The 14,924-nt window shown below is 38.2% G+C and overlaps 1 protein-coding gene across 3 annotated transcripts in view; it reads right to left on the bottom strand.

The window, feature by feature from the left end:
* Nucleotides 1-7,069: 7,069 nt before the first annotated feature.
* dctn4 (dynactin 4) overlaps nucleotides 7,070-14,924 on the bottom strand; it is a 72,669-nt gene continuing 64,814 nt past the window's right edge. For all 3 annotated transcript variants that reach the window (XM_039773985.1, XM_039773983.1, XM_039773984.1), the window contains 3 exons: nucleotides 9,825-9,929; nucleotides 9,177-9,274; nucleotides 7,070-8,153 (listed from right to left, as the gene is read on the bottom strand). In XM_039773985.1, coding sequence (XP_039629919.1) covers nucleotides 7,940-8,153; nucleotides 9,177-9,274; nucleotides 9,825-9,929 — 417 coding nt within the window. In that variant the 3' untranslated portion in view covers nucleotides 7,070-7,939. The remainder of the gene's footprint in view (nucleotides 8,154-9,176; nucleotides 9,275-9,824; nucleotides 9,930-14,924) is intronic.

Genomic DNA, 14,924 nt, shown 5'->3' with positions numbered 1-14,924 from the left:
ATGTCACTTCCTTCCACCATGTTTTTTGTTCGCTATATAAACACCAAGAAACTGACTGTATGTGTCAATTGTGATCAATTTTTCAATTTATTCAGACCTTATTTTCATCTTTGTCCATTGGACAATATGCGGGGGCATTCCCCAACTCTTTTTGAGCATTTTCTTGTGGCTTATTTCACCACAATACATATAAAGAGGGTACTTTAGATAGTCCTTAAGAAGAGAACCACAGTAATAGGCTAGTTTCCAGTTCAAAACACATGAAATTGAAGTTTATAAACCCAGTGCTGGATTAAGCAAATATAACTAATAGGTGAAATTTAAAAACAAAGGGATTAAGCGAAATAGAAACAAAGGACAGACCATATTAAAAAGGAGAGGTTGTGGTAGTTGTGCCGGTTTAACCTGTGACTCTTATACCGTGGCAAAAATGAGCATTGTGACAAACACAAGTGAAGTCATTTAAGCTCTTTCCCAAGCAGAAGCTCTGCAGCAAACACATGTTTCCAGATGTGCCATCCAAGCTCTTTGACAGAAGCACAAACAAACAGTAAAGTTTGAGGACTGGGGACACAGTGTTTAGCAACAGAAACAGAGTACAAGAGATGAAAGACACATGAAGCTTACCTACCTTTGAAAAGGGGTGACATCCAGCACCACTATCAACTCTGAATAGACAGACACCACTATGACCTTCCACTGGTAAATCTTTCTGCAGTCTGGAGAGGCCTTCTCAGCAGTGATCTTGATTGAAGATTGGTGACCAAACGTCATTCTTCCAAGGTGGAAATAAAGCCAACAGGCTCAACATATGGACAAAAAACAATGACCGGAGTGCAGAAAAATGGCAGTAGAGACTGCTGGACCACAGAGTCCACTTTTGAAGGTTTTAGCTGTAACAGAAGACAGTCTGTCCTTCAGGCTTACTGCTGCATTTCCACAAATGGAGATGGAGATTTCATTAACACTGACAGCCCACCTTCATTGCTGACACACGTGAACATACAGTGGAGGAAATAATTATTTGACCCCTCACTGATTTTGTAAGTTTGTCCAATGACAAAGAAATGAAAAGTCTCAGAACAGTATCATTTCAATGGTAGGTTTATTTCAACAGTGGCAGATTGCACATCAAAAGGAAAATCGAAAAAATAACTTTAAATAAAAGATAGAAATTGATTTGCATTTCATTGAGGGAAATAAGTTTTTGAACCCTCTAACAAAAAAAGACTTAATACTTAGTGGAAAAACCCTTGTTTGCAAGCACAGAGGTCAAACGTTTCTTGTAATTGATGACCAAGTTTGCGCACATTTTAGGAGGAATGCTGGTCCACTCCTCTTTGCAGATCATCTCTAAATCCCTAAGGTTTCGAGGCTGTCTCTGTGCTACTCTGAGCTTGAGCTCCCTCCATAGGTTTTCTATTGGATTAAGGTCCGAAGACTGACTAGGCCACTCCATGACCTTAATGTGCTTCTTCTTGAGCCACTCCTTTGTTGCCTTTGCTGTATGTTTTGGGTCATTGTCGTGCTGGAACACCCATCCACAACCCATTTTCAGTTTCCTGGCAGAGGGAAGGAGATTGTCGCTCAGGATTTCACGATACATGGCTCCATCCATTTTCCCGTTAATGCGATTAAGTTGTCCTGTGCCCTTAGCAGAAAAACACCCCCAAAGCAAAATGTTTCCACCCCCATGCTTGACGGTGTGGACGGTGTTTTGGGGGTCATAGGCAGCATTTTTCTTCCTCCAAACACAGCGAGTTGAGTTAATGCCAAAGAGCTCTATTTTGGTCTCATCAGACCACATCACCTTCTCCCAGTCACTCTCTGAATCATTCAGGTGTTCATTGGCAAACTTCAGACGGGCCTGCACATGTGCCTTCTTTAGCAGGGGGACCTTGCGAGCCCTGCAGGATTTTAATCCATTGCGGTGTAATGTGTTTCCAATGGTTTTCTTGGTGACTGTGGTCCCTGCTAATTTGAGGTCATCAACTAACTCCTCCCATGTAGTTCTAGGATTCTTTTTCACCTTTCTCAGAACCATTGACACCCCACGAGGTGAGATCTTGCGTGGAGCCCCAGAGCGAGGTCGATTGATGGTCATTTTGTGCTCCTTCCATTTTCGAACAATCGCACCAACAGTTGTCACCTTCTCTCCCAGCTTCTTGCTAATGGTTTTGTAGCCCATTCCAGCCTTGTGCAGGTCTACAATTTTGTCTCTGACATCCTTGGACAGCTCTTTGGTCTTTCCCATGTTGTAGAGTGTGGAGTCTGCTTGATTGATTGATTCTGTGGACAGGTGTCTTTTATACAGGTGACTAGTTAAGACAGGTGTCCTTAATGAGGGTGACTAATTGAGTAGAAGTGTCTAACCACTCTGTGGGAGCCAGAACTCTTAATGGTTGGTAGGGGTTCAAAAACTTATTTCCCTCAATGAAATGCAAATCAATTTCTATCTTTTATTTAAAGTTATTTTTTCGATTTTCCTTTTGATGTGCAATCTGCCACTGTTGAAATAAACCTACCATTGAAATGATACTGTTCTGAGACTTTTCATTTCTTTGTCATTGGACAAACTTACAAAATCAGTGAGGGGTCAAATAATTATTTCCTCCACTGTATTCTTATTCATAACACAACACAACAGCATCAGGGATGTGTCCCAGTTCAATCCTGGAGCTTTCAATGACAATTTAAACCAGTATTATAAACAGTAACACCTTCATGGATATGTAGAATAATGAACTAAACTTGCCACCAAATTTGGTATTATAAAACCAGAGTTTTGCTCAATTACATGAAAATCCATTATCCTAGAAACAAAAAAGTAATTTGATTGTTGACCATTATATGTGCCGAATTAAATGCAGTCTTATATGTAAAATAAACTGAAATGCAATGCGGATTTGAGTGGTGCATTTTACGTTTTGCATAGTTTTTATGTCACGATTAAAAAGAAATCAATGACAAGATTCCTCGCCTTTCAATACAACACACATTACAGCACATTGTATTCCTTTCTATGGCAAAACTAAATAAAATTAAATCAGCAATCTGTGGGGCAAGGGATAAGGAGAATGAGGTTCTCCAAACTTAAATGTATTCCATCAATTGGCATTCACTCCTGCCCTGAACTAAAGTATCATCAAAAAGACCAAACTCTTGATAAGGTGGAACTACTAACTCCACAAGTAGTTGCAGATGTGCTATTGATAGAGTGACTACTGACTTCAATTTGCTGCCTAAATACTGTAAGCCAAGAACAACAAAAAAAATGAAACAAAGTTTAAACTGGCAACTACAGTAGTATCAACCCAACAATGTAATGTATTACTAATTAGCAATAAACAACACTAGACTACTTCATATAAAGAGTACATGTGCTCAACAAGACCAGTATGACACCTCTCAGTGTGTTTCATTGGAACGCTGCTTGCCCCACCTTTTCACACAGATTAGTCATTATATTTCATTGGGTTTTAAGAAAGATTAACATGTGGTCGTGGAAAGAAACTCAATGGACTCCAAGTAAGCATTAAAAAAAATGTATTCAGTCTACTTTTAGTTAGTGCTCTGGGCCTGTAATAAATAAACCTTTACTGATACTTTCCCAGATTCCATCACGGTGACAGCTGTTAAGACCTTTCATAATGAAATATAGTTTAGACCAGAATGTTTTCAAAAAATAAAATAAATTAAAAAATCCTGTACAGATTATATCCCAAGTCAAAGCACAGAAACAGTCGTAACAAACATTGTAAATAATGCTCTTATATTTTTCAAAGCTGGAATGCTATCACCAATTTTGCTGAGATTTATGAACAACTTTTGACTGTATCATTTAATCCACCAGCTTCAGAATTGTTTGCCCGTTAGACCCTGTTCTTCAGCTTTCTTTAAAAGACTGAAGAATGTATCATCCACTGATGGAATACTGAAACGGTTTGACCAAAAAAAAAAAAGTACTTTACAAGTATTACTCCTGTTTTCCAAGTGACATTGATTATGCCTCAACAATTGTCTTGCATATCAGAGCTTCAAATTAATGAGAGCTGCATTCTTAAGTCTTTAATAATAGTTACTACATGGACAAAACCGAAGGGTAAACCTGGGCAAACAAGTCTGAGTGAAGTGAAAATAAAAACAAAATTGACATTTACAATGATCAGGTAATAAAACTTGGAAAACTGTCACAACCAATGACAAGTTTTAAATTATATGCATTAGATGATTGGGTTTAAAAAATATAATTCACTAGACAGTGGCACCCAGCACTGCCTAAGGCAGAGGTTGAGGTTAGAAGCACACACTGATACAGCACATTGCCGCACCCACCACATGACAAATCAACTCAGGATCCCAGATTAGGATCCAAGTGCAGCCATGCAAAAGGTGATACCTCAGCACCACACTAGTTCAGATGGAGTGGAACAGTGTGAGGTTTTTTGTTTTTTTTTATGGTGGCTAGAGTGCCAATTCTGCCACCAACCCCCAGGTTTTTCCCTGCAGGTTGGAGGGCCAAAATGCAGGGCTGGATGCAGATTCATGTCATACCCAAGATGGAGCTATTGCAGGTTAAGGGCCTTGCTCAAGGGGCCAACGCAGCAGAGCCACATTTGGCGTTTACGGAATTCGAACCAGCAACCTTCCGATTGCCAGCGCAGCTCCCTAGCCTCAGAACCACCACTCCACCATACCAAAGGTAGGTCAACAACTAAATTCTAGAAGGAAAGAAACATAGCCTATGATGTTCTCTTGTTCAAATGAGGAACATATGCAAAATGTGGAGTGGAGAGTGGTTCAACACTGTATTTCCACACCTGGACACACACATACTATTAGATATTACAGCACGAGTTGATAGTGGTATATTGTATCAATCAAATGAACGATGTATTAATGAATGAACGGACTACAGATGTCAATTCTAGGCACTGCATCAGCAGCAACCTGCTCACACATTAAAAAAATGAGAAAACCATTTTCCATCATGGGAGAAATGACTGATACGTGCATCAGATAAACCATTATGGAGACCAGACAGTTAAACATAATTAAGAAAGAAAGCGGACTCTTTCTCTGAAGATATGCCAAAGTTTAGCCTTTTGACCTTTTTTTTTTATTATTTTTTTCCCAAAATCAAGGTTGTCTTTGTTACATCAGTTTCACTGCATCAAATAACCATTGATCTGCAAAGGTTTAAGGAATTATTTCCAGTGCCTGCAACAGAACTGGTCTGGTAATTTGACATGGGCTGTGCAAAGGAACATAAGAGAAATTTAAAAGATTTGTTGGCCACCTACCATGTGTTCTTAGCCATTATATACCACATACTGTATTTCTGCAATTATATTGTTTGTTACTGCATATAATTTTGGGTTTGCTAGTTTTTCCCCTTGGGATTAATAAAGTATCTATCTATCTAATACATTTTTAATTACAATTTAATTACTACATCTGACCTTTGACTGTTAAACTCTTTTTCCCTGTGGAGACAGGCTGGAAAATTCGCCCCCGAGGTTCACAGTTTGAATATTCATAATTGCAGAATATTCTGTTCATGGTTACCATCCATCCATCTTCCAACCCGTTGAATCCGAACACAGGGTCACGGGGGTCTGCTGGAGCCAGTCCCAGCCATCTGAATTAAAAGTAACACATTAAGTTATGCGGCCTAGCCTCTGATGCAATATTCTGAAACACATGCTAATGAAGTTGCATATAACACATTACTCATGTAACATATGCTACGAAAGCTACTTAGCCCCTAATTTTTCTTTATAAAGCTCACATTAGTTAGACTGCTCTTAATCTCTGAAGTTACATATAAAAGGGTATTTCTTTCTAAAGGTATATAATCTAAATCTTTACAAACGAAAGTAGGCCAACAGCAATTCAAACATTATAATCAATCCATAACTTAAAGGAAAAGTTATCTTCATATAATAATAAATTTGAGTCAGATTAAGAGATCCACACCCTTATTCTGTTCTTTAAGTGGTGCGATACCTGCAGCTTAAAAGGTTTTGAAATAAACAACTGAAATGACTACAAATGCATAATTAAATAGGCAGCTAAAAAAGGTGTAAAGCTTTATATATTAGAAACACACTTTGACTCCCTTATTCTTGTTTTTAACATTTGCTCTAAAGCTGTGCAACCTCAGTATTAGACCTTGTTTACTTTTTTTGGATTACCAGGACAGAAAAAAAAAAATCCAAAATAAGAATGTTACATTCTGAAAGAAAAATAAGCATTTGCAGATGTACCAGCACCATCATATGGCTGAAATATGAACTGCAGTACCACACAATATTCAAAAAGGATTTACATTTTAATGAGGGGCCTGGGCCTCCTAAAATCCACCACCAGCTCCTTGGTTTTGCTGGTGTTCAGTTGTAGGTGGTTTGAGTTGCACCATTTAACAAAGTCCTTGATTAGGTTCCTATATTCTTCCTCTGGCCCACTCCTGATAAAGCCCACGATAGCAGGGTCATCAGCAAACTTTTGCACATGGCAGGACTCCGAGTTGTACTGGAAGTCCGATGTATATGAGACACACATACTGAGGTCTGTCTGTAAGATAGTCCACGATCCATGCCACCAGGTCTGAATCTACTCCCATCTCTGTCAGCTTGTCCCAAAGGAGCAGAGGTTGGATGGTATTGAAGGCGCTAGAGAAGTCCAGAAACATTATTCTTACAGCACCACTGCTTCTGTCCAAGTGGGAGAGGGATCGGTGTAGCATATCCTCCGCTCCCACCTTCTCCTGGTATGCGAACTGCAGAGGGTCGAGGGCGTGGCGGACCTGTGGCCTCAGGTGGTGAAGCAGCAGCCGCTTCATGGTCTTCATTACATGTGAACTTCAGAGCGACATGCCGGAAGTCATTCAGTTCACTAGGATGCGATACCTTTGGGACTGGGGTGATGCAAGATGTTTTCCAAAGCCTCTGGACTCTCCCCTGTTCCAGGCTCTCCAGCTCCAACACACAGGCCATCAGCAGTCATGGCGATACTCCATCTGGACCCACTGCTTTCAGTTGAAATAAACACACAACTTGTACAACAATTATGTACATTTTTTATTTATTGATATTTTTAAATAACAATATTAAGCAAATGCAAACAAAGTAAATGCTGATTGTAGCTTTCTTGTAGGAGAAGCTAGCCAAATTTAGCACTGGGCAGTTTCTAGAGGAAGGGCAGATTATACAACCAATAACTTTTATACTTTTTGTGAAAATACTCCCTCCCTCCATCCATCCATCCATTCATTCACTGAATCCACTCATTTCAGCTCAAGATGAGTTGGAGGGTTTCATTCCTATACAGTGGTTTATTAAGATTTTAATAGCCATTTATTAAGTATGTCAAACCCATGGTTTTGAGGAAAAACACAGCTTTCCTTTCAGGTAAATATCCATTAAATGAGTAGCAGGTATACCATATTCAATAAATCAGAATTAATGATAAGCTGAGTACAGCTATTTGTGTTTTTAAATGACTAAATATGACAAGATAAACTAAAGTAATTTATTTTAAAGGGGACAGGGGATTCAATTTGTTTCATGCTGCGAACATACTGGACTAGCATAATAATCTCCAAACAACTGTTGCTTAAGTACACCTATATATTAATACAGACTTAAAGTTAGCACTTCTTCCTCTCATTCAGCTTTGCATTGAACATTAAAAAAGCTATTTAACATGACATGTGGAATAAATATTAATTAGCTTTGTGTATTCTAAACTATATATAACATTTAGCCTAATCTTGACTGTGCAACAAGAATGGGACTGAAGATATTTTACTGTAACCAGAATGTGCATTTTATGTTCTTATTTGCTGTTATGCAAAACAGATTATTTCACTTTTTGCAATAGCAAGTTGCTAATCAAATGTACAGGTGTAAATTAAGGATAGTTTTTTTGGTCAAATTCATGCAGCCAGTGGCCCCAGACTAAGCTCCACATGGTGAACAAGCCAGACTGCCTCTGTTCCTTGTTCCCCTTCATCCATGGGGCGGATTGGTGTCGCCAGATTTCTGAAGTCATGTCGGAGTTTAAATGACACTGTCACTTCCCCCTCCTCCTGCTGTGGTGTGACCTTGATAAAAAATCCAATTTTGTTGGATTTTCTAAAAGCAACAATGCTGTTAATAAAAAAAAAATTAAAAAAAATTAATAGCTAATACATTTATAAAAGTGCAATTTCTTTAAAATATTTCATTGATAATAATTTATAATTATCTAATGAACTGCAAAATCTAAAACTATGCCTCAGACACACACAATCTTTTCCACTATAGTATTTAATTTTATGAAGATTACCAAAGTTGCCAAATGATGTCAAAAACTCTTTTGAAATTCCAAATTATTGTGACAAAATGCTTTGGTTTATGATCTGGAAATGTTATGCTGCTGCTATGAAGTTTGACAATTTCCATGCAAAACGTGACTTAATGTCTTTGGTTATGTTTCTGTAATGTGCAAAGACTCTGCTTTCTACAGCAGGGTTATTTGGAGGTGGCAACAGCTGCATAAGTTTATTTTTGTTATATTCAAAGTCGCTCTGATGTTCAGAAAATAGCAAAAAAATGCACAGGATATGAACACACCTCATATAAAAAATGATTTAATTTTACTGCTGAAGATAAATCACACCAGGAAAATTGTAATAAATGTATGGTAAAACTTAGCTCAAATGAAACAATCTATAACAAAACCCAGACATCTGAAAATGGCAGGAAATGTTTTAAAGGCAGATCAAGTAAAGTCCACAGATTGTTTCATTTATTCAATGGAAAAATCATGTATTATTAAAAATGATTTAAGAATACTATCTGGCACTTTAAGTTGGGATAGCCAAGCAGAACTGTAAAGTTACATTATCCGAGCACAGTGTAGCTTGAGAGAAATCTTCTTCTTATTTCCTCACCTTAGTGGCCATATGGCCACTTGTCATTATGGATCTAACATTATCATTATTTGTTTATATTAGTATAACTGAAGATTAACGTTATTTATATGTCTGTGCATGAAGTTCTCATAGTTTAATAATTTACTATTAATGTATTACAGTATTAAATTTCTGCACAAATGCTGAGCATGCATTTAGTGAAAAGTGATATAGAAAATTAAACTAAATATAGATAATCTATGAAAGAAATACATACTCTGGGTCATCCTGAAAATCTTGAGGTTCTGCTAACTCATCATATTCAGCTGCAGCATCCTTGCCAGCCAAGACTAGCTCCTTGGGTGAAAGCACAACCTAGAGTACATAATAGGTAAACATATGCCAACATTACAAACAGTTAAGTCTAAATACCCTTGATACCCTTAACCAGTAGCCATTTTAAAAATACTTGTGTAAAGTAAACAATCAACATGACAGAACGGAAAGTACACTATAAAAATGCTTGTTCCCTGTCCGCCACTAACTCAGCATAAACTCTTTAGTATGTAAATTAACCTGCCAGTCATGAAACATATGCTAAAAATTGTATTATGTAAACTGCATTAGATAAAACTATCTGTTAAGTCATAGAAATTGTACTGCTGCCCTGTATGTTTCCCACTCATAGTATAATAACTGTATAAGAATAATTCACTAAAAATTAATTTTTCATGTTCAAAACAGGAAGGGAAAAGAAGCTCATCAATATTCTATTTAAAAACAGTCATCAGATTCTTATGCATCCATTAAGACCCTGCACAACCTAAAATGTCTTGCCTACATTAAACAAAAATGTAGCCAGAAAATAAAACCGTATTAATTCATGTACCCCTCACATTTAATGCGAGTACTCCAGATTACATACTTTTGCAGTGCTTTGGTCATCCTGGTCTCCTTCTTCGCATGGAAGTAAAGTAACATGAGTGATATTCTCTACAGGGTTTGTTAAGGTTAAAAGGACTTGACTCTCCTAAACAAACAAACAAACAAACAAACCAACAAACAAAGGACAGTTCACATTATGGCCATGGCAAAATTATATAATTGACATTATACAATGTAGTTTACAGTTTTTTTTAAACGACAACTAAAAATGGAAAATAGCATACAGATATTCACAGTCCTTTCTAGAAACAGTACTATGTTCTACAAGTGTTTAGGCATGTACCAGTTGTCAGTAAACCCAGCAATCGCAGTGAAACACCCCTACAATGGTTTAAAAAAACTGACATGTGTGTTCACTTAAAGTGGCAGGGAAAAAAAACTACAGCTGTCATTATATCTGTATAAAACCACTTAACTCCTCATTGACCAAATTTGTTGAAATGTTGCCTGCTTATTCTAAAAGAAAATGTATTGTGAAGTCTTCATTTTCACTGAGAGATTAAAAACACAGAACACTGTACCAATTTATGAAATCTGAAAACATCCCATTTAAAAGCACTGATGTATTTACACAATTGTATATATTAAAACAAACATTCAATTAATGAATATTATACTGCTTCAAATTTACGTTCGGTGAGGTTATGCCAAGTTATTACACCTTATATATTTTGTACATGTTCCTTTTTCACTTGTGCTATAGCCGCTCCTCAATCCAAGGTACTGCAGACTCACAGGTAAGTTAAATGATCTTTGTAACCGTAAAAGTAAAAAAGAATAATAATAAATTAAAGCAAAGAAAGCAGAGACACTTAGCTTATCTAAAAAGGGGCTAAACAGGAATGAGTTCTGCAAAACAACACGTGGATTTACATACTGTTATGCATACAGTGAATAAAAATGTACTGGGGTATTTAAACTACACCAGAAACTCAGGACAGCATTATCTGCACATTACAATGATTCAATATTTTGTTTCCTTTATTACTAGGGGGATTCACACCCTGCTCACTTCACTCACCAACACTCCTGCCTGCACTGCACACCACCAACTTATGTCTCTGCAACTCACAAACAACAAAATTTAATTCTCGTGGATAGGCCTCTTCATTGGGAAGAAACAGTACTTTTCCCTGATGGCAACACGGATTAGATGATCTACAAGTTTCCGTCTTAAAGTTTAAAGCTAAACAATACATACAGTAGACCCTTGACATACGACCGGCCTGACATGCGAACAAATTGATTAACGACCAAAATTTGTTTTAATTTACGACCAACAACTTGCGTTACGACCCGGATGCGGTCACGTGTATCCGCTCGCGCGATTATAAACAAACAGCCGAAAGCGTTTGCAAGCGGCAGTCGTAGTCGAGATACGTGTATTTGTGGACGTATTTTTTTCTCAGTGCAGTGATTTATATTATTCATTTGGATAATTACTATCAAAATGGCCCCAAAGAAGCTAAGTAAGGAAGAGAAGACAACGAAGGTAAAGAAAGCGATCTCGATCGAAACAAAGAAGGAAATTGTGCGTAAATATGAGAGTGGCGTTCGTGTGACCGATCTCGCTAGCATGTACAGCATGTTGAAATCCACCATCTTCACAATTTTACAATGAAAAGATTTGTATAAGGAAGCTAGTGTTGCTAAAGGTGTTACTCAATCAACAGTGTTAGACGAGTTAGAAAAGCTATTAGTGTGAATAAACGAAAGGCAGATGGCAGGCAACAGCCTATCTGAGTCAATCATTTGTGAAAAAGCTAGGGCTATAAATGCAGATCTGTTAAAGGATAAGCCATCAACAAGTGATAGTGGTGAAACATTTCATGCCAGTATGGGGTGGTTTCACAATTTTAAAGCGAGAACTGGGATTCATAGCGTAGTTAGGCATGGTGAAGCAGCCAGTGCTGATAAAAGGGCTGCCGAAAATTACATACGCCACTTTGAAATGATAAAGAGAAATGGCTTTTGCTCTCATCAAGTTTTTAACTGTGATAAAACTGGGCTTTTCTGGAAGAAAATGCCCAGGAGAACATACATTACCCAGGAAGAGCAGAAAACGCCTGGCCACAAGCCTATGAAGGATAGGCTAACCTTATTGTTATGTGCCAATGCAAGTAGTGACCTAAAGATAAAGCCTCTCTTGGTTTATCACTCTGAGACCCCTAGAGTGTTCAGAAAACATACAGTCATGAAGAATAGGCTAGGGGTCATGTGGAGATCTAATGCAAAAGCCTGGGTAACAAGAGTGCTTTTTCTTGAGTGGATCAGGGAGGTTTTCTGTCCTACTGTTAAGAAATATCTAGAGGACAAGGGCTTACCACTCATGGCTCTCCTAATCATGGACAATGCTCCTGCTCACCCAAGAGACTTGGAAGATTTGGCTGAAGAATTCCCATGGCTTACAGGAGAATTCTTCCCACCTAATACAACTCCTCTACTGCAGCCTATGGACCAGCAGGTTATAGCTAACTTTAAGAAGCTATACACCAAGGAACTGTTCCAGAAATGCTTCAGAATTCTGGAAGAAACATTACAACATCCTTTCCTGTGTGGGGTTAATAGAGAAATCCTGGGCCAATGTCTCTCTAAGGACACCAAGATCTGCCTGGAAGAAAGTGTGGCCTAAAATTATAGAAGAGAGAGACTTTGAAGGCTTTGTAGAGAAGCCTGAGCCTGCAACTGACCCTGTGGTTGATGACATTGTCACTATAGCCGAGTCCATAGGCTTGCAGGTTGACAGTGGTGATGTTGAGGAACTGGTGGAGGAACACTCAGAGAAATTGTCTAGAGAGGAACTTCAGCAACTTCTGGCTGAGCAACAGAGAATGGCAGCTGAGGAGATTTCTGAAGAGGAGGGGGAGGATCAACAATCAGTGCAGCAAATGTCCTCTTCTGAAATAAAGGACATCCTGAAAAAATGGACAGAGCTACAAACATTTGTATAGAAGACCCTCCCAGACAGAGAAAAAACTAATCGTTGCATTAACTTGCTTAATGACAATGTCATGTCATAATACAGAACTGTGTTGAAGAAAAGACAGAAACAGACAACCTTAGACCAGTTTTTATTTCCGAAAAGGTTGAGACCTAGTGAGCCAGAAGCAGGTCCTATTTGGCTACAGCCTCTCCCAAGGAGAGAAAGGACACCAGGGAGCCAGAATCCTGATGTTCTTATGGAAGGGGACTCTCCTTCCAAACAATAACCACCTTCCATTTCATTCTCCTCCTCCTCCGTTCCTGCAAGCCAAAGATGTCAACTTAAATGGTGAGTGCAGTATGAAATTGTTGTTTCTGGTAGTCTAGGCACTTTTTGATTAGTACATTAGAAAAATTATTGGTGCTTTTGGTAAATTATGCACTTTATACAACCCTTTTCTATTATGAAAAGTTTAAGTAAGTGCTGCTGTGGGAGGTTCGGAACGCATTATGGGTATTTACATTATTTCTTATGGAAAAAATAGTCTTGACTTACAACCAACTTGAGTTACAACCAACCCTCGTGAACCAATTGTGTTCGTAAGTCAAGGGTCCACTGTACTTCTGTCATATCACCTACGTCCATATATTCGATCTCTTTTCGCCAATATTGCATTGAATTTTGATTCTGTGCTTGGAATTACATCATGATAACGCAATGTATAAATATCCATGAGTGAATATAGTTTCTCTCTCTACACAAACTGTATCTGACAATAGCATTCACACAAATGAGAAGTAACTGAACTGTGTGTGGTTGTAAATGTTTTAGATGTGGGCAGGACATTTCTGAAATCTCTTTGTAAAAAGTCTTGTCTCGCAGGGCTTGAAATTTTCTTTTGTGGGATTTCACTATCACCACACAATTCTTATGGATATGCCTCTTCATTGGGAAGAAACACTACTTTCCCTGACAGCTACACGAATTAGATGATCTATAAGCCTTCAACTTCAAGTTTAAATCCAAACAATACTATATATTCAATCTCTTTTTAGCTGTTCTGTTATTTTACCGAGTAATAATTTCCATTTGTTAGTGCTAATGCGATCTTTACTATCATTTTTTTGAAACTTTTGAATTTTCGTACTTCCGTTACCTCTAACCTGCTCTGCATGTGTATCGCGCCAACGTTTTTGAATTGTTCACGACGTTCTACTTTGCCATCTACTCTATTTCCAGCCCCAGGCATGGTTAAATCTCTTGGCACAAAGTCTCGTCTCGTGGGACATGTGTCTCTCGCCAGATAAAAAATCTGTTTTCCCAAGATTATTTTATTATAATAGAGAGATATTATTAATCAGCTATATTGCAAGTTTGCACAATGTTGCTGTTACTTGTAAGTAATTTTGCACTGATGATCACTATTATTATTGGCTATTATTACAATCCACAACTATGCAACCATGCAACAAACTATTACCGCACCTAAACCCTATACACCAGTTTGAATAATACCTGCTGTATTTTAACCAAGTTGGTTACCAAATCAGAAAAATCTGTAACTGGTACAACCGCTCATATTTTCAGAAGTATAAAATAGCAGGTGAAAAACAATGAACTCAGGCGGACACCGGGCAATAACGAGGTAACAAAATTCATGTGTGGAAAAAAAGTGTTTATAATATCTCTCCATTATAAACAAAAATCCTGGAGAGAAACACTAGGGATACGAGACAGGAGCTTCTCGTGAAGATCACGGAAGACACTTAAGACCCATGAGACAAAAGAGATTGGCCACGGAGCATCTCGCGGGGACCTTAAACATGAGACTTTGTGCCAAGAGATTGACCCCGGACTGTCTCGCGGGGACGTAGAACATGAGATTCTTGCAAGACACACCCTACCTACAACCAATATTACACAAGACCACGGGCAGCAAAACACTCAGTCGTGAAAAGGCTTTGAGCACATGCAGATCCAGGGCTCTCAGCGCATAAGGACAATCTATACGACTGGACTGGACTGGACTGACTCCCTCACTCACTGATCACTAATTCTCCAACTTCCCGTGTAGGTAGAAGGCTGAAATTTGGCAGGCTCATTCCTTACAGCTTACTTACAAAAGTTGGGCAGGTTTCATTTCGAAATTCTACGCGT

This window comes from Polypterus senegalus, chromosome 13, assembly GCF_016835505.1.
Source record: "Polypterus senegalus isolate Bchr_013 chromosome 13, ASM1683550v1, whole genome shotgun sequence".
NCBI classification, from domain to species: domain Eukaryota; kingdom Metazoa; phylum Chordata; class Cladistia; order Polypteriformes; family Polypteridae; genus Polypterus; species Polypterus senegalus.
This window is presented reverse-complemented; position numbering and strand designations above follow the sequence as displayed.